At 56.7% G+C, this 21077-nt stretch overlaps 1 protein-coding gene across 1 annotated transcript; it reads left to right on the forward strand.

Annotated features, from left to right (window-relative positions):
- The first annotated feature begins 1527 nt into the window (after positions 1 to 1527).
- KCNK17 (potassium two pore domain channel subfamily K member 17) lies at positions 1528 to 13967 on the forward strand. Its single transcript, XM_059937470.1, has 5 exons — positions 1528 to 1880; positions 5012 to 5126; positions 7719 to 7879; positions 8346 to 8520; positions 13221 to 13967. The coding sequence occupies exons 1-5, from the start codon at positions 1608 to 1610 to the stop codon at positions 13526 to 13528; spliced, it is 1032 nt and encodes a 343-aa protein (XP_059793453.1). The 5' UTR covers positions 1528 to 1607; the 3' UTR covers positions 13529 to 13967.
- The last annotated feature ends 7110 nt before the right edge of the window (positions 13968 to 21077 follow it).

Raw genomic sequence — 21077 nt, forward strand, 5'->3', positions numbered from 1 at the left:
CTCCCTCAAAAGTGACCCGAAAAAGTTGAATCTAGACGTGGATCACCGTGGCCAAATCTCCACTGCCCTCCCTGCATCCTCCTCCCAGGAGACCTCATTCACAACCGCAAACACAGGGCGACTTTATTTGTGCCTCATTTGATACGTGCACAGTGTGCTGTCAGGCCCCCGCTGTGTGTCAGGCACTGGGCCAGGCTCTGGGGCAACAACAGTGAATGTTCCTGCCCTCCAAACGGAAGGACTACACAAGCAGAGAGGCAGCCCTGACCCAGTGGCCAAAACCCCATGACGAGGGACAGACCTGGGTATGACGAGTGCCCATGGGACCAGCTGGCAGGGAGGGTCGAGGATGGGAGAGGGCCAGGCAGGGACTTTGGAGCCATCTTCATGCAAATAGGACGTCTGCCCTCAGGAAGCTGCCAGCCGGAGGGGTAGGCAAGCTGCTCTAAGCCTGCCAGTTCCCCTTGCCTACAGGTCTAGAGTTGTCCGTGAACAAGGCCTGGGCACGCTTGGGTGTCCCGCCCACTTTCCTGGGCATGGCCTCCCTTGAACCCCTCAGGGCACCCTTTGACCTCATCACCCCTTCTGGGCTCTTAAGGGCCTTTCCAAACACTCCCTGGGAAAACACCAGCCCGCTGATCCCAGGAGATTTCCAGGAAATGACCTGCGTGGGGGCCCAGCATCCCCTGGGAATACCCTGTGCATCCTGGCCTCTCTCCTGCCAGATTGTGACATCTCTGGCCAGAAGGAAAGGAGAGATTTACACCAGTCCATCTCAAGGCCCAACTTCACCAAGGACTGCAAACCTCTCTCAGCAGGACAGGCCCATAAGTGGCTGGGGACCTCTGGACAGGACTGAGACAAGGCTGTGAAGCAGAGGAGGCTCCGGTGGGACACCCAGGGAAGGATCTACAGCAGCAAGAGACCCAGGTTACACCCAGGACTTCCTAAGACAGAGGAGAGGACTGAGAAACTGAGGACCAGGACTCTTTACCTACCCTGGACCCTTCCTCCATCCTGGGTGGAGGAGGGAGCGAGGGGGCCTCTTCAGAAGCAGGGAATGGACCAGCCCGCTGGTCAAGGCCCCTCTTGCCTCCCAAGTTCATGGGCAAGTGGTGATCGGCTGGAGCCCCTCATCTTCGGGTACATAAAGGAAAGGATGGTGATGGGAGAGACCCAGAGAGGACCTGACAGGCAGCAAGTCCGTGGCAATAGTCCCAGGGCCCCAGGACAATAAACTTCGCTTCCACTTTCTCTTCACCCTGTGTGCGGTCTGCAGGAGTCCCTCCCACTGTTTGCTACAGGACGCTGGGAGGCTCTGGGCCCCTTCTCTCCCAGCGCCTGCGGTCACCCAGCAGCCCTCCCCTTCTCCCTGAGCTAGGCCTGCCTGGGGGTGGGCACTCTACACACATTCGAGGCGGGGCCAGATGCCCACAGCTGGGCCTCTTTTTGTCCCTGGGATTGGATCCCGGTGGGGGTGGGGCAGGGCTGTCCCATTCCCCAGCACGCCTCCTCTGCTGAGAAAACTGGGCACAGGCAGGCGCTGGCTAAAGAAGGGACCAGGCCAGCTCCTTCCTAGCCCTTCCTTTCCGCCTCAGTCCTGGTCCATGGCTCCCGGCTTCGCCCTCCCTGCCTCTCTCGCTGAGTGCAGGCGGAGAGCCAGGGAGGCGCCCGAGGGCAGGGTCTGGGGCTGCGCGACGCCGGGCACATTGCTCCTGCTGCTTGCCTACCTGACTTACCTGGTACTGGGCGCCGGCGTGTTCTGGCTGCTGGAGAGCCCCGCGGCGCACGATTCCAGCGAGAGATTCCAGCACGACAAGTGGGCGCTGCTGCGGAACTTCACCTGTCTGGATGGCCCGGCGCTGGACTCGCTGATCCGGGTCAGGGGCGAGCGGGGCGGCCCGGGCGCGCGGTGGGGCGTAGGGGGGTGGCTGGCGCAGCGGAGCGCGGGGTGCACAGGTATGCGGCGAGAGGGCACGCACCGGCTCCGGTCAGGGCAAAGCCGGGAGCACTTCTCCAAAAGAAAGTGGAGGGCACAGACGCGGGGACGACCGGAGGCACGCGTTGCCGAGTAGGGACCCCAGAACTGGGCTGGACCCCGATGGAAAGAGCCCAGCTCCGGCGAGAGCAATGCGCAGCGCGGCGCCGTGAGTCCCCGGTTCGGGGCGAGAGGGCGTGACCCTCCCTGTGCAGAGAGTTGCGTGGCGCACACACCCGAATCTGGGGACGAGGACGACAAGGGGCGCACTAACGGGGTCCAGAGCTGGCGGGGCCGACCGGGTATGGGCGGCGTAGGGTCAGAGCGCGGACCGCGCGGCGCTGTGTCGAGGTCGGACCGCGGGCGAAGGGCGAAAGGGCACCCTTGGCCCCTTCCACTGGAGACCCAGGTGCAAATTTGAGAATTGGGGGCGAGGACGGCAGAGAGCGCTGGGCGTTGTCTAAGGATGAGCAAGCCCGACAGCACCACGGTTGGAGTCTGGGAGGAAAGGGGTGCAAGGCACCCTTCTTTCCCCCCCGCACCGTGGCTAAGTGGAATGGGGCCAAGGTGCACGTGCCAGCGTCCGGGGACTCGAAATGCGCAGACCCGGGTCCGAGAGAAAGAGCGCAGCAGACACAGGGGCGTTCCGCGGCTGAACCCGGTTTTCTCCGAGCCTTAGGGCTGGGGGGTGGGGGGCGGTGGACGCGCCGCCCCAACCGCGGAGGCCCGGAGGGGCTGAAGGGGGCGGCGGGTGGGAGGATGCAGAGGTCACGGAGGACAGAGACTGCTGAGGGGGTGGGGGAGACCCAGCGGGGCCTGGGTAGGAGGACGGGCAGGCGAGGGTTCTTCCGGGCAGGGCCTCACAGATGGACGGAGGTCTCCTTCAACTCTGGGCAGGCGACGAGGGACGGGGCGCTGCTCGGATTTGGCGGAAGCATCAACGTCCCGTACCGTGGCTTGGTCAGCGGGTGTAGACAGCTGCGCCCCGAGCCCGACATCCCCACTCTGCAGTCCCGGTGCCTCCTCTGGCGAGGAGGGCAAGGCCTGTGTTCCAGAGTCGCCAGCCCAAAGCTAGTCCCCAGAAGGTAGCAGGGAAGTGTGTCGGGTGGGAAGGGACGAGGGCACTGGATAAGAGGTAGAGTCCTGAGCCCTGGGACTGGGCCGCTGTGGCCGGGCCTGGAGCTGGACAGGGAAAGGACTATCTCTGTTAAGAATCTGATGTGACACCTCCACCTCCTACATCTCAACTTCTACAAATACAGCCCGACTGCCTAGTCCTGGGGGCTGCATGACACACCCCTTGAAAAGGTGGTGAACTTCAATTACCACCAGCCTGGGCCCAAGGAACGTGACAATGATGGCAACGGGAATGATAGTAAATGCTTCTGTGTGGCACTTACTGTGTGTCAGGCACTGTTCCTACTGTATTAACTCGGTTCATCCCCACCTACCTCACAGGTAGGTGCCATTATTATCATCCCCATTTTAGAGATGGAGAAACTGAGGCTCAGAGAGGTTAAACACAAATGCACAGGTTCATAGCCAGGGCACTGGGGCTGTCAACCATGAGTACTGCCTCAGTGCAGATCTGTGTATGTGGGTGTTTCCCAAGGATCCCTGGGGGGCTCTCATCTCTTCCTCTCCACGCCCTCCTGCTCCAGCCCCACTTCACGTCCTTCCTCAACCCCCTGTGGACTCAACTATCCCCAGGAGTAGGGATGTGGTGTCTCCAACCCAGATCTACCCCCTGAGTGCAGACATGTGCGTGCAACTTCCTAGCGGCCCTCAAATTCCCGCAGGGAAAAGAGCAAGCAGTTCTCCTCCTCCCAGCCCTGTTCCTCCACCTGTTCTAAATCTCTGTCCTTGGCCTCACCTCCACACACCTTCACAGAGTTCTTAGATGCTTCTCTCACTACCCACACCAAATAAGGCCAGAGCCCTGGGCTTCTGAATATCTTCTCTCTGTGCCTTCTGGACCACTCTGTGCCAGGATGCAGCCCAGGCCCTCTCCATCACTCACCCCTGCAGGACGCTCTCCCCTTCCCAGCTGCCAGCATCTTCTATGCTGCCAGTTGCCACAGAGCACACATACCTGAGCTTGCCTCCCCTTTGCTCAGTGACCTTGGGGGAGGCCTGCCACTCCATCCCTGGCATGGCAGAGCCAAGCATGGCCTGGCTGCCAACTACCTTTCAGTCTCCCTATTCTACATCCCAGACCCAGTCCTCCCCCCCAGCCTTTGCTCCTGCGGCCCCATTTACCTAAACGTCCTTCCACCAGGAACAGTCCTATCCGACCCTCAAGGAAGGCCCAACTAAAGCATCACCCCCTCCATGAAGCCTTCTGCCCCTACCGCCATCAGAATGCACACTTTCCCTATCTGTATTGCAACAGCATTATATTTGTGGTAATGATGATAGCAATTGCTAACCTTTCCCATGTTCCATGTTCCAGACTGTTCTAAGTCTTTACACCTAATACCTCATTTAACCCTCAACGACTCGATGAAGTGGGTGCGATTAGTACTCCCATTTTACAGAGAAGGGGACTGAGGAACAGAGAAGTTGGATATCTTACCCAGGATCATGCAGCTGCACTGCCTGTGTGCCTAAAGCTGCGTGGACGGCACTGTATCAAAGTTAGTTAAGTTTTTGGCTCTGTCCTGCTGAAGACTGAGGTCATGTCTCCTTTATCTTCAGGTCCCCTAATACACCACATGCTGGGACCGACCAGGGCTTGTTGCAAGAACAGGAGTGAGCAGGGGAGAGAACAAATGGGGTTCTTCCGGCCAGTGAGATATCCTGGGCTGACCTGGGTTCTGGGGTGAAGAGAGGGGAAGGAGCTGTCCCCATGGTCCCTGCCCCTGGGGAGCCCCTGGTTGGAGGCAAAGAGGCTCCTAGCCCCGGACAGGCTGGGATCATTGTCATGAGTGTGTGTGTGTGTGTGTGTGTGTGTGTGTGTGTGTGTGTGTGTGTTTGGGTGCAGGGGCCCCATCGCCCCACAGAGCCTGGTGGTCACTACAGCCTCTCCCCCAGGGCATCATCCAAGCCTACCAAAATGGGGACATCGTCCTCGACAACACCACCAGCATGGGGCGCTGGGAGTTTGTGGGCTCCTTCTTTTTCTCCGTGTCCACCATCACCACCATCGGTAAGAGCAGGATGGGGCCGGGGGTGGGGGGGGGGGGCTGGGGAGGGTGGCCTCCCCTGAGGGACAGGGCACCAGTTACTTTCGGAGGGGTTACTAGGGCCTCCGGACTCTGAGCGTAAACAGACGCAGCAGCGTGGGCACCGCCTGGGAGCAGAACCCTGGGCTCACTGAAGATGTGCTGAATCGGCTTCTGCATTGCACCCAGGTCCCCAGGAGGTTTGTGAAATGCTGCTCTGGGGACTTCTGCCTCACACAGCCTTTCAGGCAGCTGAGGGGCCCCCGTGTAGCAGTAAAGACGCTGCTGGGCACTGTAAGTGTCCTGGTCTGCTCAGCCAAGCCCACCCAGCACTCAGCCAAGCCCACCCAGCACTCAGCCTGGGATAGGGAGTGGTGAAGGCAGAGGGGAGGTAAGGGAAAGTTGGGGAGGAAGAAGGGGCAGAAATCCAAAAAGAGCCTTTTGACCCCCTGTTCGCAGCCTTGGGGAAGGTGGCCCTTCCCACCTCTCCACAGCTCACTAAGGCACCCCCTCACCCCCATCACCATCCTCTCCAACGCCTTTCCTCCCTCACACACCTGGACCCCTGGGCTAGATCTCCCTCCCCCATCTCTAGGCCTGTCCTCAGGAGAGCAGAGGTGGAACTTGTCCTGGGTGGGTGCCTGGGGGCTGTTGTTTGGGGAAGAAGAGTGGCCTAGATCCCTCCGGCTCTGACACCCAGGAAATAACTCCAGAGGGGCTGCCCCATCACCCCGCCTGGGCGCCCGGCCTGAGCGCTTGCATGACACCAGACTCACCACCAGGTGGCGGGCGGACACCACTGGTGGCTACCACCTCCGGCCGTCATCCACGCCCCAGGAAACTCCCAGTCGCTTCCTCCCCAGAGTAGAGCCAGGTAGATGCACCCAGAGGACTCTCCCTGTGGCTTTAAATCATACTTCTTGGAAGCAGATCTCAGGCTGCCGGGGGCTTGGGAAGTCCTCCACCTTGAAGCAAGCATGCTTGGGAGGCCCCTCGACTCCATGGGCCCTGTGCCCCGGAAGGTTGGGGCAGGATGGTGTTTATTCACCCTTACACCCCCGGGTCTAGTAAAAGGCCCGGCATATAGTGGGTGCTCAACAAATGCTGACATAACGAATTCCAAAAATACCCATTCTACCACCTTTCATTGAGCTCCAGAGCAGGAGGGGATGTTGATGCACAGTCACTGTGGGCCATGTCTCCCAGATGTGCGGGGGTCTCTCATCTCTGAACCCCACACCCCCTACACCCTCTGCCCTGGGCCCGTGACTTCGGCCCACCTAATTCCGAGTTTCGCAGCCTCTCTCTTCCCACCTCTACCATTCCTAATGTGGACTTTGTCCCTGTCTCTTCTCTCCACTCAGTGCTGCCCTAAAGCTGTCTGGGCCGGCTCTGAGGGGGAGGAGGGCTGGGGAAGGGGTCTCCACCCTACCCCACACGCCTGGTCTACGTACCAGGCACCGTAAGGAGCACTTTTATATTTGAGATCTCATTTTGTCCATATGGTCCAACCTCCAAGGATAAGGCTTCTTCTTCTCACGGATGAGGAAGCTGAGACAAAGAAGTTGCACAACTTCCTCAGGATCATGTAGCTAGTAAGCCACAGGGTTGGAGTTCAAAACCCAGCTGGGAGCCATCCTTGCCCTTTCCAACAGCACCTACCCTTAGGGTGGGAATTCTAAATGGCAGGAGAAAAGAGACAGCCATTCAGAGATGGACAATAGGGAAGTTCATGATTCTGATTCCGACCACACACACACTCACACGGACACACACACACACACACACATGGAGAAAATGCAGACAAAGGAGGGGGAGAGGGGAGATGGGAGACCGGGTACGTGTGGGACAGTCCACGAGGGAAGGAAGGGGTCCTGAGAGGCACAGCAGCGGGCTGCCTCCTTGGCACCCCTGTTACCCTAGGACCAGCACCCTGGGAGGGCTGTACTTTCCAAGCCCTAGAATGAAACAGGGTCTGACAGGCACACAGATACTTCTGGGCCAGCAGGATGGGCCTGAGCCCTGAAATCATTTATCATCTATAAAACCCATCACCAACTTGCTCATTTATTCACTCAGCTACCCATCCATTCATTCAACAAAAAGACTGAGTCCCTAGTATGGTCCAGATAGTTCTAGGTGCTGGAGATACAGTGATGAGCAAAGCCGGCAAGTCCCTGCTGCCCATGGGGGGCTGATATCCCATTGTGAAGGAACGCATGAGAAACTAACAGATCTATCCTGAAGGAAGTGGCTGGAGGCTCTGCAGGCTCCCGCATCCCTCTGCCCACCCAGGGAGGGAGGAAACGAAGCGAGGGCAGACGGGATTCTCACACTTCGTGGTGTGAGCTCATGCACACGGCCCCTCCTAGAGCTTCGGTTTTCCAGTCTGTCAATCTGGGCATAGTCTGCACTGGGAAGGGTGGCTGAGGCTGGACTGAGGGAGGGAGCAAGTATAGCGCCCTGCGTGGGAAGGGAAGGCCATGATACATACCAGCTGCCATGTCCGTAGCGGGTTAGGAACGGGGGACCCTGAAGGTGGAAAGGCCCCCTGAAGTGTCCCCCTCTGGCCTCAGGCTATGGCAACCTGAGCCCCCGCACGATGGGCTCCCGCCTCTTCTGCATCCTCTTTGCTCTCGTGGGGATCCCGCTCAACCTCGTGGTGCTCAACCGACTGGGGCATCTCATGCAGCAGGGGGTGCACAGCTGCGCCCGCGTGCTGGGGGGCACCTGGAAGGTGAGGGGGCTGCGGGAACAGGGGCGAAGGACGGGTCACTTCTAGAATGGGGGGCTGTGGAGGGAATCGGGGACATGGATGGCCAGGTTGTCACTACCCGGAGGGAGAGTCTCTGGTAGAAAATGATGGCCGTGGTGGATAAAAGGGTTCATTGGTGGGAGCAAGGGGTCCTGGGAATCGGGGTTGCTGGTGGGAGTGTGGTGGGGTTGGGGTCACTGCCCAGAACGGGGGTCTTCAGTAATAAAGGGGCATCAGTGGGGAGACACAGTGGGACCTGGAGCTAGCCAAGGCCTTGTCCAGGAGCCTGGAGAACTCACACCAGGTGGAGAGGCCCCAAAGGCAGCCCCCCTTCTTACGAGGGTGGCGCCCACCCTGCCGTCGGCTCGGTACCCCCCAGGCTGTCTGCCCCCGGCCCCATGCACTGAGCAGAGGCCTCATGGGGGCTGGGCGCTGCGTGCACCCTCAGGACCCGACCAAGGCCCGGTGGCTGGTGGGCTCCAGCGCTCTCCTGTCCGGCCTCCTGCTTTTCCTGCTGCTGCCCCCGCTGCTCTTCTCCCACGTGGAGGGCTGGAGCTACGTGGAGGGCTTCTACTTCTCCTTCATCACCCTCAGCACCGTGGGCTTCGGCGACTACGTGATTGGTGAGAACCCCCAGCGGGAGGCGGGAGGGGCACCCTCCACCCATCTGCCCGTAGTCCGTGTCCCTGGGCACCTGCTGCGTGCCAGGCCCTGTAAGGGTTTAGAGGCCCAAAGTCCAGAGGACACGGGCTTTGGCAGGTTCAACTTGCCTTTGTGGTGTGATAGGGCTAAGGTCACCCAGCTAAAAGTGGAGTTTGAACCCTGTGCCTCAGGCTGTAAGCCCCACTTCTGGCCGTCCTGAAAAGCCTGAGGATTCCACAGGCGCACCTATTATTCTTAAAGCTCATCAGATAAAGGGGGGCCCTGAGTTCTCTCCCCCGCCCATCGTTGTCCCAGGGTCTCTCTTCCCCACTTCACCCCACCCCACGAAATGCCTCTGGGTTCAGGGCCACAAAGCCCACATCACAGCCCAGGGGGTCTGGCAGAAGAGTCTGGGAGAATCAGAAAATCCCAGCCTCCCCTAACCCCCAAACAATTGGCCTCCAAACTCTGTCAGTAAGAGAGGGCTGTGTGGTCCAGAGGGTCCAATGTGGGGTTTAATCAGTGGTCATCACCCATCGTGGGCAAGTCAAGGGCCCCCGGAAGCGACTGTCCTTGCATAAAAAAGCTGTGGCAGTTGCCCAGCAGGTGGCAGCAGAGGGACATTCTGCAGGGCGCAGGGGTGGCTGGACCCCCAGCTCAGCCCCATCCCCCTTCACTCCCCGCCCCTAAAAGGGTCACCAAATGAGCAGTGGCCACTGGCACCACCACACTGGCCTCAAGGGGCTCTGTGCCCTCCTTCAGATCTCTGGCTCTAAAGTGAGGAGGAGGCCCTGCCCTTCTGCTCTCCTTCAGAAACAATCAGAACCCAGCCTGGAATATTGAAATGAGGTCCTACCAAAGTAACAAACAGCTAGCCCATTAAGCAACCGAGAGTGATGATTGTTACCACATTTTACTGAGGAGGAAGATGAAGCTCAGAGAGGCCAAGACGTTTGCCTGAGATTGCACAGCTAGTAGGATATGACTTCTGATCTGACTCCAGAACTCTTAACTCTTTCCAGATAGCCTCACATATCCCCTCTCTGGGCCTCAGTGTTCCTGTCTATAAAATGAGGGGCTGGGCTAGGTGATGGCTAAGACTCCTCAGTGTTTTCTGGCCTGTGTGCAAAGTCCCCTTCCCTAAACCTCTCCTTCCCCAGGAAGCAAGGTCCGGTGTCAGGGGCATCATGCTGCCCCTTCCTGATATCCTCTGTCTTGGAAGGGAGGCTGTTGCTCTGGAAGAGAATCTTTGAGACAGTTTCCTCCAAGTGGGTCAAGTGGGTCATGCTATCACTCCTACCCTCAGAGAGGAGAGATGTATCTGAGGAGAGCTGAGCCCACCGTCCCCAAGGGCCGCATCTGCCCCCCTCAGAGCTCAGAGAATGAGTTTTGGATATGTCCTCTTCTCTCTGTTCCCACTGCCATTTCCCTAGTCTAAGCAGGGCTGTTGCATATGGCTGGTTGTGCAGGTTGGGCACTGCACAACCCTAACGGGTTGCTATTCACACAGAGCACGATGAGGATGGCACCCATGGACTGGTACAGCCTCTGTCCTTGTCCTCCCTTGGCTCTTATGACCTTTAAAAATGACAAGTGCTATCATGTCACCTGCCCAGATCCTCTGAAAACCTTCAGTGCTTTCCTGCAACAGCTGCCCCCCTCCACTGACTACCCTCCACCTTACCCCAGGGCTCAAAGGATGAAACTCAGGATGTGCCCCCAGTGATAGTCCTAAACCCACAAGTCCTTGTTCTCTGAGGGTGCCCAGTGCAAGGAGGGGGGAGGAGAAGAGGGAATGGGACCCCCAACTGCAGTCTCTTTGTGGCCACAGATCACTAGGGCTCCCAAAGTTTGGTCCTAGATGGGAATAGCTGACAGCAGGCTCCCCTAGAAGCTTGCCCGGAGGAACCTTTATGGGGTTACCGAGGACACTCTGTGAGGATGTCCAGAGGCCCCACAGCCCCCTGAGGGAAGGCGGGGCAGGGGGAGGAGGGGGCAGGCCTCTCTAGACATGGGCAACCTGGAAATGTGAGGCAAGGCCTCTGCCACCACCGGGGGGGCGGGGGCGGCAGAGACATCCACACAGCTGCAGGAGTGAGGAGGGCTGATCAGGGTCCCTGCTACCCTGTGAGCCACGCTGTGGGGATTGGCAGGGCAGGGAGGCTGGTGTATGAGGCGCAGGGCCCCCAGAGTCCCCTTCCACCAAAACTCTGACTGAGGAGGCCTGGTATGAACCCACGAGGGCCCTTTAAGTCCAGAGGGACAGCCGGGCAGGCCACTCCCACCGAGTGGCAACAGGCAGAACTGTCCGCTTCACCACATCTCCGGAGATGTGCTACTCACACTTTTCCCTCTGCAGCCGTCTCAGTGTCTCGTGACAAGTGACCACACGTACCCTCACTTGCCCTCTGTAGATCACACGGCCCCGGGTTGAGGCTGTTATGGCTGGGCTGGTCGGAAGAGTATTTCATGGTCGCCCATGTCCAGCGTAGACGGGGAGAGCTCAGGGTGGAGAGGGAGGCAGGGCCCGGTCACATAGAGGGCCTCACAGGCCGAGTCACGGATTTTGGACTCTGTCCTAAGACTAAAGGAAAGCACTTATGGTTTTCAGAGGAGCTGGGCAGGTGACATGATAATACTTGTCATTTTTAAAGGTCATAAGAGTCAAGGGGGGACAAGGACAGAGGCTGCAACAGTCCATGGGTGCCATCCTCATCATGCTCTGTGTGAATGGCAACCATTTAGGGTTGTGCAGTGCCCAACCTGTACAACCAGCCCCCGACTGCCTCATCTACAGACCCAGAGAGGGGAAAGAAGTTGATTAAGGTCATAGAGCAGGCAAGCCAAGGACAGATCTAGGATAGACTCCCAAGCCAGGGATCCTCATACACATATGTTCTAGAATCTTCCATAGCTCAGAGGGGACAACCCACCCTCACATCTTCCCCATGTCTCTCAGCCTTCCTTGTCCTCCAGGGATAGGGCGAAACCCCTTTCTTGGATGGGAATGCTGAGGTCCACCACCTGGACTCTGGGCGTCCACTGTCCTGTGTCAGCAGCCACAGGGCGTGTTGTCTTCACAGTCGCTCCTCTTGGCTCCAACGCCGTGGCCAGGACAGCCCCCAGGTCCCAGCCGCATGCTCTTCCCTTGCCTCACAGCCTCCACTTCCCCCAATTGCATTTGCAATTCCGTTGAGCGCCTTGCCAGCTGCCAAGTCTCCTGCCACTTATGATTTCGGCTAAAAAAAATGAAATAAGAGGGGAGAAGAACACCTCCTCCCCTCCGTTGCCAGGAGCAAGTCGAGCTGACGGGCAGCCGGGGCAGAGAGCTGGCTCACGGCTGATCTCATTTGGGACCGCCAGCGGAATGGTGGCCGTGTAACCCAATCAGCCTAATCCAATCCCAGCTCCTGCCAGGCGGTGATGTCGGGCCCAGGGCTGCGGGCTCATCCCCGAGCTGGGGGGCCCAGGAGAGGGGCTCGGGCTGGGGAAGACAGGGAAAAGAGGTTGTGTTGGGGCCAGCAGGGCAGGATAGGGGGTGGACAGAGGGGTGGGTGGTACAGGGAGTTGAGACAGATGACGATGTCAAGGAAATAAGAGGCCAGATCTCTGCCCTTTGAACAATCCTGACCTGATAAGATAGACCCTCCAGCAGAGGGAAGAACTAAGTGATGGAGTAAGCTCTTGACACAGCTTCTCTAAGCCTCCATCCGTCCCCTCCCTCACTCTTTCCTTATCCAGTCCTGACTGTGTTGGGGCACAGTGTGGGGATCCAAAGGCGAGGAAAGCAATCACCTGACTATAGGTCTTACATGCCAGGCACCATCCTGAGCACTTTATGATATGAACCCATATGATAGTTGCAACAGTCCTAGAAGGTGGACACTCTTATTGTCTCCATTTTATAGATGAGGAAGCTGAGGCCCAGAGAGGGTAAGTAACATACAGACTGTGGGAGACAGGGGCCCAGTCTAGTCTCTGGGGAGTAAAGTCTGAGCTGAGATCCGAAGGGTGAGGAAATGAAGAGCGTTCTGAGCTGAGAGGACAGCAAGTACAAAGGCCCAGGGGCAGGAAAGATGATAGATGGAGAAATGGGGGAAAGACCAGGGTGACTAGAGCACAGCACTCAAGGGGGAGAGGCATGCAAAGCGAGGCCGGAGAAGCAGATGGAGGGCATTGGGATGAGAATGTAGGATGAGAATCTTCTTCCTAAAGCTCCTGGAAAGCTCCCTTCCTTCAGACGTGAGAAAACCAAACACAAAAACAGGCCAACCACAGAGCAGGCATTAGAATCTCTTGGAGGGTTTGTCAAAACACAGATTGCTGGGCCCACCCCCAGAGTTTCTGATTCCATAGGTCTGGAGTGGAATCCAGTCATTCACATTTTTCACAAACACTCAGGGGATGCTAATGCTGCTGGACCCCACTTTGAGGACCACTGGGATAGAGCACAGAGTCCTTCAGAAAGACAAAGAAGAATTTTAGCTTCTAAACCCTAGGAGTTAATCCAGGGAGGCTTCCTAGAATCCAAGGGAGGTGACCACAAGACCAGCAATCTCAACCCGGTCTGGACTTCCCACATTCTGTTCAGACACATCAAGCCACGTATGTCTGTTTCTGTTTTGGGAACATGGCCCTGACTTTCCCAGGTCTCTGTCCTCTGACCTTGCTTCTCCCCCAGGGATGAACCCCTCCCGGAATTACCCTCTGTGGTACAAGAACACAGTGTCTCTGTGGATCCTCTTTGGGATGGCATGGCTGGCCTTGATCATCAAACTGATCCTCTCCCTGCTGGAGGCTCCACGAGGATCGTATCCCTGCTACTGCCACAGCTCTAAGGGGAAATTCAAGCCCCGAAGCTGGAGGCAGGGCCTGGATGGGGAGGCAGATCCCCACTCCCCACAGCCAGGCTGCTATCTGGAGGGACCTGTAATCATGAATTGCCCAGAACCCTCTGTTCAAGTCTCATGCTCTGGAAAGGACAGCTAGCTATATTCTATTTGTTCCACCTTCTTCTTCAGCAGCAAGATCCCTGATTTTAAGCTTGGCATAAGACCGCCCAGACTAAAGTCTACATTTTTTGGTCTTCCTTTAAAGCTAGGTGCAGCTATATGATTAAATTTTGCCCAACAGGATACACAGAGAAGTATTCTGTGTGACTTATTATGGATGTGACTTTCAGTGTGTGTCGGATGCTCCTCTTTACCACGGCCTTCTTCTAGCTGGCTGCAATGCTGATATGGTGGCTGGCGCTCTGGCAGCCATGTTGCACCATGAGGTAGAGGCCATGTTTGAGATTGGTGACACAACAAGATAGAAAGAGCCTGGATTCCTGATGTTTGCAGAGCCACCATAACAAACCTGGACTGAATACCACCAGACTTCATTTATGTAAGAGAGAAATAAATGTCGATCTTATTTAAAACACTATTAATTGGGTTTTTCTGTCACTCATAACCAAATCTAATTCCAATTCCGGATGACACACACACCAGAGACAAAGGCAGCTTCTGAGACTGGAGTATACATAAAGAGAAATCACTCCCTCCCCAGGTGAGTTTGCCCAGGACTGGTGGAGGGAGCGGACTGAGGGTCACACTGCAGGCCCCCACAACCCCAGAGACCTTCCAGGTAAACTCACTAAAGATTTGCTAATAACTCTCAAGGCTGATACAGCCAGCAGGCAGCTGGTCCCAGTTCGGCTGCTAAATTCTTGCTCTATAACTCACTCACTCACACCACGGAAAAGCCCAGGACAGGCCAGTGGGCTCCACCTGCCTCAACATGCTCCACTGCATTTGAAGGCTCCAACCACAGTTTGCAAAGCCAGGTAGGGTTTGCAGGGGTCACTTCTGTTTGCAGAGCATCTCACCCTAAGCATTTCTGTCTTTCACTCAGGGTTGCCACTAAAGCAGCACATAGCTGTGTGGTCCCCACCTCACCCAGGAACCCAAGCCCAGCCAGGATCCCCTGGCAGTACCAGCCAGCACCTACAGATCACCTGGGGCAGCTGGGTGCTTGGCCTCAGTGGGCATCTGCAGCTCTGCTCCCCTCTGCCATCCTATAGGTAGCATCACAGGGACCTGGGCGGGGGGCCTCCATGTGGCCCCTCCCTGTGACGAACCCCTCAGCCTCAGGGCCCTCCTGGAACTGCGTCTGGGGCAGCCTCTTGGCCAGGGAAGAAGGAAGGGCTGTTACACCACCCAGCTTGTGCCAACTGGCCTGGGCCAAAGTGGACCAAGGCCAGACCCAGGAGCAAACACCAGCGAGTAGACAGCAGGGTCCATGCCCACTTCTTAAGGCCCACAGTCTGGGCAGAGGAAAGTGGAGGTGAGGAAGAGATTGCTGGAGGTCTGGAAGTGGCATCCCTTGTATTGATACTTAGCACACTCCAGAAGGAGGACCTAGCAATTCAAAACTGGGAGAGAGGGAAAGACTGGAGTGCTGGGTTGGCCTCTGTGGTCCCAACTCTGTCTTGCCTTGAACCCCTTTCTCCTCATGCCTAGCCTCTCTAGACAGAGTCCCTCTCTCCCCACCAAGCCCTTCACCCGTGCACACTCCTGCCCCTGCTCGCAATGCCTGCCCCAGAGGGAACTTACAACCTGTGGTGCTGGGGGCGGAGCAGAAGAAGGCTTCTTGATTGGCCAGTTCCTTACAGACGTCTGCTCCACAGCCAATGAGAAGTGTCGCTGGAACTCTAAGTACAGATCTGGAAGTGGGGAGGGGTAGTGGGGAGGGGACACAGGTGAGCAGTGAGGGGTTGTAGAGCGGGAGAAATAGAGTAACGAAGTCGGGATCTGGGAGAGGCACGAGAACAGAAAAGCCGACCTTAGGACAGAAATCACAGAGCAGGACGGGCAGCGAGGTCTTTCCCACGTGGAGCGATGATGCCACAGTAGGGTCAGCCAGAGAGCTGTGCGCAGTGTGCCGGTAAGGAACCAAGTCATTCATTTCCTCACACAGCCTGGGCCTCCAAGCCCTGGAGGAGGAAGGAAAGGGGCCCCTCAGAGCAGTATACTGTGGTTGTAAAGGGCGCGAGTTTAGAGCCAGGCCCCCCCACCAGCCCTGTGATCCTGGACAAACCACTTAAAGTTTCTTTGCATCAGTTTTCTCCTCTGAAAAATGGAGATAAGAGCAGAGGTGATCTCCCAGGATTAAACAAGTGACTGTGCAAAGTACCAGAAGAATGTGCGTCAGCCCAGAGGAAGCATGATGTGCATGTCGGCTGCTGGCGGTCCGTGGCAGGTCCAGTGGCCGGGGCAGGAGGCGGACACTGTGCAGGCCGGCAGCCAGGTGACAGGCAGCGCCTCTGATGACCCCTCTCGGGGCCGGGGGCTGGCCAGGCGGGCTGGGCTGAGCAAGTGGTGACGCAGGATGGAGCCCTGCCCTTGGGGGCTCCCAGGCTGATGCCATGGTGCTGCTGGCCGGGATGAGGGGCCTGGACCCGCATGAGTCACAGGGGAACCTCCTAGCAGAGGCCAGGAAGTGTGTGCTGAGTGTGCAAGTGCAGGGCCAGGGGACCACGATGCGGAGGGGCAGGCAGACCCCTCACACCAGCCAGCTGCTGCCTCTGCCTTCCCTCCTGGGTGGGCTACCCAGCTCTGTGGCTCCAGCACAGCCGGGACAAGATCAGACCCAATGTCAAACAGCGGTTCCCTTTAAAACAGTGGCATCTCTTATGATCATTATCATTTCCTAACATTTATTCTGTGCTTAGTAAGCATCAGATGCTATTCTAAGCTCTTGGTCATTTTCTTCTCCCATCAACTCTGTGAGAAAGGAGTTATTTATTTAATGCTGTTTTAAAATGGGGAAAATGAGATTTTCGATGGATGTTAAGACCAGAGGGAGCCATGGGTCCCCGTGGATGGGCAATCTTAACTTTTGCTGCCAGTCTTCTGGGAGGTAATGAGGGCCTGGCCTGGGGGTCATCTGTAGAAGAAGAGGTTGGCTTCAGGGAGTCTGAGCCTTACTACTTCTACACCTTCTGCTTTCATCTGGATTGTTCTAATTAACCACATTTCAGGGAGGGCAGTTCCTCCTGGCCCGACCCATCTCCTGGGGCTGTCTTAAGAGTTTGGATCCAAGAGATCTCTCTCCTCTCTCTCTCTCTCTTTCAGACACACACACATACACACACACACACACACACACGTTCACCAGGCCCCTGCCCTACCCTCGTGGCCTATCCGATGCTGAAGCCCCGGCTGGGGGAAGGATGTCCATTCATTTTAGGAGCCAGGACAGAGAAGGGCTTGACTCAGTGGGAGCTGGAGGATGCCTCAGTCTGGGCCAAGAGCTATGCTGAGACTCCCTCATTCCCAATTCCCCTCGGACCTTACCACACCAGGTTCCACCCCAGGCTCCAGGCCTGGAGAGCACTGAACTGAAGTCGGCCCCACTGACCGCCCCTCCCACCCACCCCAAAGCCCCCACACTGCTGGCCCCAAGACCTCCCAGCCCACAGATCCACCCACCCACCCACAGGGCTGGTCCTGGGCCTCCCGCCCCAGGCCATCCCACCTGCCATGTACACACGGTGCTGGTCCTTGGGCCTCTGACCTCACCGACCCTCCTTCTCCCTCCCCCCAATACACAGTGCAGGACTCCCTTATCTCCTGTCTCTCCTTTGCCCTTTGCTGGGAGAAACGCATCTCACTTAAAATTGTTGTTTGGAGCGAAGGAGACATCCACCCTTCCCTCCCCCAAGGCCTTCTCAGCTCATCCCTAGGGTCTCTGCCCAAGATTACCGGCCCTGACTTCCACTCCAATCAAAAAATCTCTCCCAAGCCTTCCGGGACCCATTGGAGCTCACAGCCTGCAGGCAGGAACAGTAGCTGGAGCTGGCTGTGGCTCCTGTAGGGCACCAGGGATGCGCCCCTCACCCCGCCCACCCCCCCAGCACATTCTCCAGAACTACGAAAGCAGCACTGCGCAAACTGGCTCCCCTCCAGCCACTGACCCAGCCTCCTGCCCTCTGTCTGGCCCTGCGGGTAGGATCCTGTTCAGCCTTTGCCCACATTCCAACCTTTTCACATATTTTCAGACCAACTTTTATTATACCTCATGTAATCCTTCCCTGGACTTGGGCAGACGTGAGTCTCTACCCTGACTCTATCACTTGCTGTACGATGTTTGAGAAGTCACATAACCTCGAGCCTGAGCCTCAGTCTTCCCATCCTTAAAATGGAAATCCTGATACCAACCTCAGGAATGTTTTGAAGAATGTGAGGAAATGAGTAATGGATAAGAAAGCGCCCATGTTGTATCTAGCACAGTACAGGGCTCAGAAATATTTGTTTCCCCCGCTTTCTCTTCTTCTTGGACTGAAGCCTCTCCCCCTCCACCCTCTTTCATCTGGCAGTTCATGAAGCCCTTCCGCGCCCCTTCTTCCCAGAGGACCTCCTGGACCTGCCTGCCCTTTGGCCCCTCCAGTGGACTTGGGAGGGGCAGGAAATAAGGAGGGGATGGAGGGAATAAATTTGCCGAAGTTCTGGGAAGCAAGGAGACAGATTGTAAAATGAAAGTGTTAGTGTGAGTCTTGGAGGGGCAACTCCCCGATCCGCCCACCAGCCAGGGCCTCTTGGGTTGGGTAACTGCCCCAGGGGTGAGGTGGGGTGGGGGGGTGGGGGGCGGGCAGTGGAGAGGGGTGGGCGGGAGCCGCCAGCAGCACTCTTGCTGTTAATCTCTCTGGGCTTCTCTTCCCATCTACCCTCTGACTGTCTCTGAGCCCCTGAACCTTCCAGGGTGCAGGACAGGGGCTGACCCCCAAGGACTGTGTCACCCAGGCCCATTTGATCTTTGGCTTCAGACTTGATTAAGCCTGAGAAGGAAAGTGATGGGGGGAGGTGGCGGGGAAAAGTCAGGGTATTTGCTCGCCTCTCCCTCTGGGTCCTGGGTTCGGCAGTGGCTGTGTTCCTCACCTAAGGGCACAGTGTCCGGTGGCCCCTTTCCCAGCGTAGCAGCGTTGGCTGGGTTCTCGTAAGACCGCCCTTCCTTGCCCCGTCAGGCCTGGGGGGGGGGCGGGTAACGACTCCCCCCTATTACTAGTCCCTGGGAGCCGCACCATCCCTTAGACCTGCCCACACTGTACACGCTTCCTTCGTGACATTCTTTGCCATGAACTCTTGGAAAGTGCCGTCTGCTCCCTGCAAGGGCTGGATTGATCCGAGCACCCATTTCATCAATTTCTCACCTTCTCCTTGAGCCAAACTGGAGCCAGGTGGTGGGGACAGAGGCTCAAAGCACTGAATTAATGCTCGGAGGAATCAGTCCAGCTGCCCTGGTCCAGGATCCAGCTCATGCTCTGGGTGGTGAGAGTGGAGGCCCAGACTGGGTGCCAGGCCAACCCCATCACACTTGCCTGCCTCAGCCCGGCTGGGGACAGCAGCACGAGGGAAGGGGAAAAAGCCTCCCGGAAACCCTGTTCTGGGCCCAGCAGGGAAGTCAGGGAGGAAGGGACAGACCCTGCCCCCAACAGGAAACCCCTTCATCAGACTGGGGGCTCCATGACGTGAGAAACCAGGTCTCCCCTATCTGACTAGATGCTCCCTTAGTGCAGGGGCTGCATCTCACTCATTTGTTTTTGTTTTTGTTTTTAAATTATCTCCAACATCTAGCTCAATCACCAACAAACATCTCCTCGGTGCGAAGCTTAGAGACAGAAATGTACAAAACGCGACCCCACCATCTTGCGGGGAAGCAGGCCCGTCTAAAAGGCAGTGCAGCTCGTGCTGTGTGGGAGGTCCAGAGCGAGACCCAATCCCATCTTCCCACTCACTCTTGTGTGACCTTGGGCAAGTGACTTCACCTTGGAGTGACCAACTAGTCCCGATTTTCCTGAGACTGTCCTGGGATAGTCGCACATCTAAGGACACCCCTTAGTCCCCAGAAAAGTGGGACCGTCTCCACTCTACTCTCCCTCCCTGGGCCTCAGTGTCCTCATATGTGAAATGGAAATGATAATAGCAAGATCTGCCTCACGAGGAAGGCTGTTGTATAGATGAAGTGAGTTCATGCGAATCCAGCACTTAGAAAATTTCTTATGATTTGAACAGAGTAAGTTCTATATGATTTGCCTTCTTTGAGTTTCCTAGAAGCAGATCACGGGACAAGATTTGGCTGCAAGCAGTTCATTTGGTAAGTGTCTCCAAGAAGCACCAGTAAGGAAGTAAAGCAAGGGAAGAAAAGGAAAACAAGGCAGAGAGTATTCACGAGCAGGTGACTGCTGTGGGCAGCTGGGGCTCCACCCAAAGCAGAACCCTGGAAGCCTGGGTGGAGCGGGCCTCAGAGTTGCCCCCCTGAGGGGCAAGGAAGCTGGGGTATGTAATCCCCAAATCCCATTCTCACTGCTTGAGGGCTGCTCCCTGAGTCCGGAGGTGCTAGCTCCCCAGCACACTTGGTGCGGAAGCCTGCAGAGAACACAGGGGTATGAGTGCAGGGCGGATAGGGCACTGCCAGCATCTGCCCCGTGTACCTTACCCACACTTATGATGTGCAGGAGAGAGGACCCTGCCCAGCTGTGGGGAAGGGGGTCCAGACAGAGGAGACAATGTCTGGGAGAGCTTTGAAGCGTGAGTAGGAGTTTTCCAGGCAAAGGACGAGGCAGGCTTTGTACATGGTGGGTGCACAATAAATGTTGAAATGATGCCAAATAAGTCAAGAGTGATTCAAATGCTTGAACTCGTAGGGCTGACTAGATGTTGGAGAGCTGTGGGCAGACAGAGGAGGAGGTGATGCAGTCAGGCCTGTGGGCATCAGGAAAGGCTGGATCAAGGCATGAGGCTCTGAGCTAGCCCGTGGTTGACAGGTGAAGAAGAGGGAGAGTAGTCCAGGTAGAAGAACTTTGAGATAGCTAAAGCAGAAAAGCAGGAACGGTCAAGGGTAGAAAAGAGTGTTTTAAAAAGGGAAGGCAGTAGAGAGGAGGGGAGGGAAAGAAAAGAGAAGGGAAGGAGAGGGAAGGCAAGGAAACGAAAATAGCAGAAAGAGAAGGGATGAGTCACACTTGGGAGGGGAGGAAAACAGATGTAGAAAGTCCGAACACAGGAGTAGAGGGAGAACCACAGAGGCTTGCGTCACAGAAGTCAATGGAAGAGAGAGATAACATAGGAGCATCCAGTTCTGAACAGCTGAGTCCAACCCAGAGTGAAGGCATGAGCCATCCCGGAAGACTTCCCGGAGGAGGTGAGTCCTGAACCAGCCAGAAGCTGCTGTCAGCCCAAGAACAGGAGCTTTGTGGAAAGAAAGCTGCAGGGGCCCTGAGAGTGAGAGTGAGCTGAGAGCAAGGCGCTGCCAGCAAGCCAGGAGGGAGGGTGGTTCCAGCAGTTATTACCAGAGCTGCACAAATATTGTTGTTTTGACTGGTAGTGGGGATTGGTTTATTTTTCCCCAGGAACCACAGTGTGATGTGCAGGTTCATTTTAGAACATGACACCATGGGAAGAGCAACAATCTCTGGCCTCGCCTTTCCCACTTTTCCTGGTGAGACACACGCATGCACACACACATACACACACACACACACAAAGTCTTGAAAAAT

The sequence above is a fragment of the Balaenoptera ricei genome, chromosome 11 (assembly GCF_028023285.1).
Source record: "Balaenoptera ricei isolate mBalRic1 chromosome 11, mBalRic1.hap2, whole genome shotgun sequence".
Taxonomy (NCBI): Eukaryota; Metazoa; Chordata; class Mammalia; order Artiodactyla; family Balaenopteridae; genus Balaenoptera; species Balaenoptera ricei.

Bases quoted from the DNA above. Each gene is read 5' to 3' on its own strand.
- KCNK17 (XM_059937470.1), top strand. From the start codon at position 1,608: ATGGCTCCCGGCTTCGCCCTCCCTGCCTCTCTCGCTGAGTGCAGGCGG. The intron at 1,881-5,011 runs GTCAGGGGCGAG...CCTCTCCCCCAG, and splicing joins CGCTGGACTCGCTGATCCGG to GGCATCATCCAAGCCTACCA. The intron at 7,880-8,345 runs GTGAGGGGGCTG...GTGCACCCTCAG, and splicing joins TGCTGGGGGGCACCTGGAAG to GACCCGACCAAGGCCCGGTG.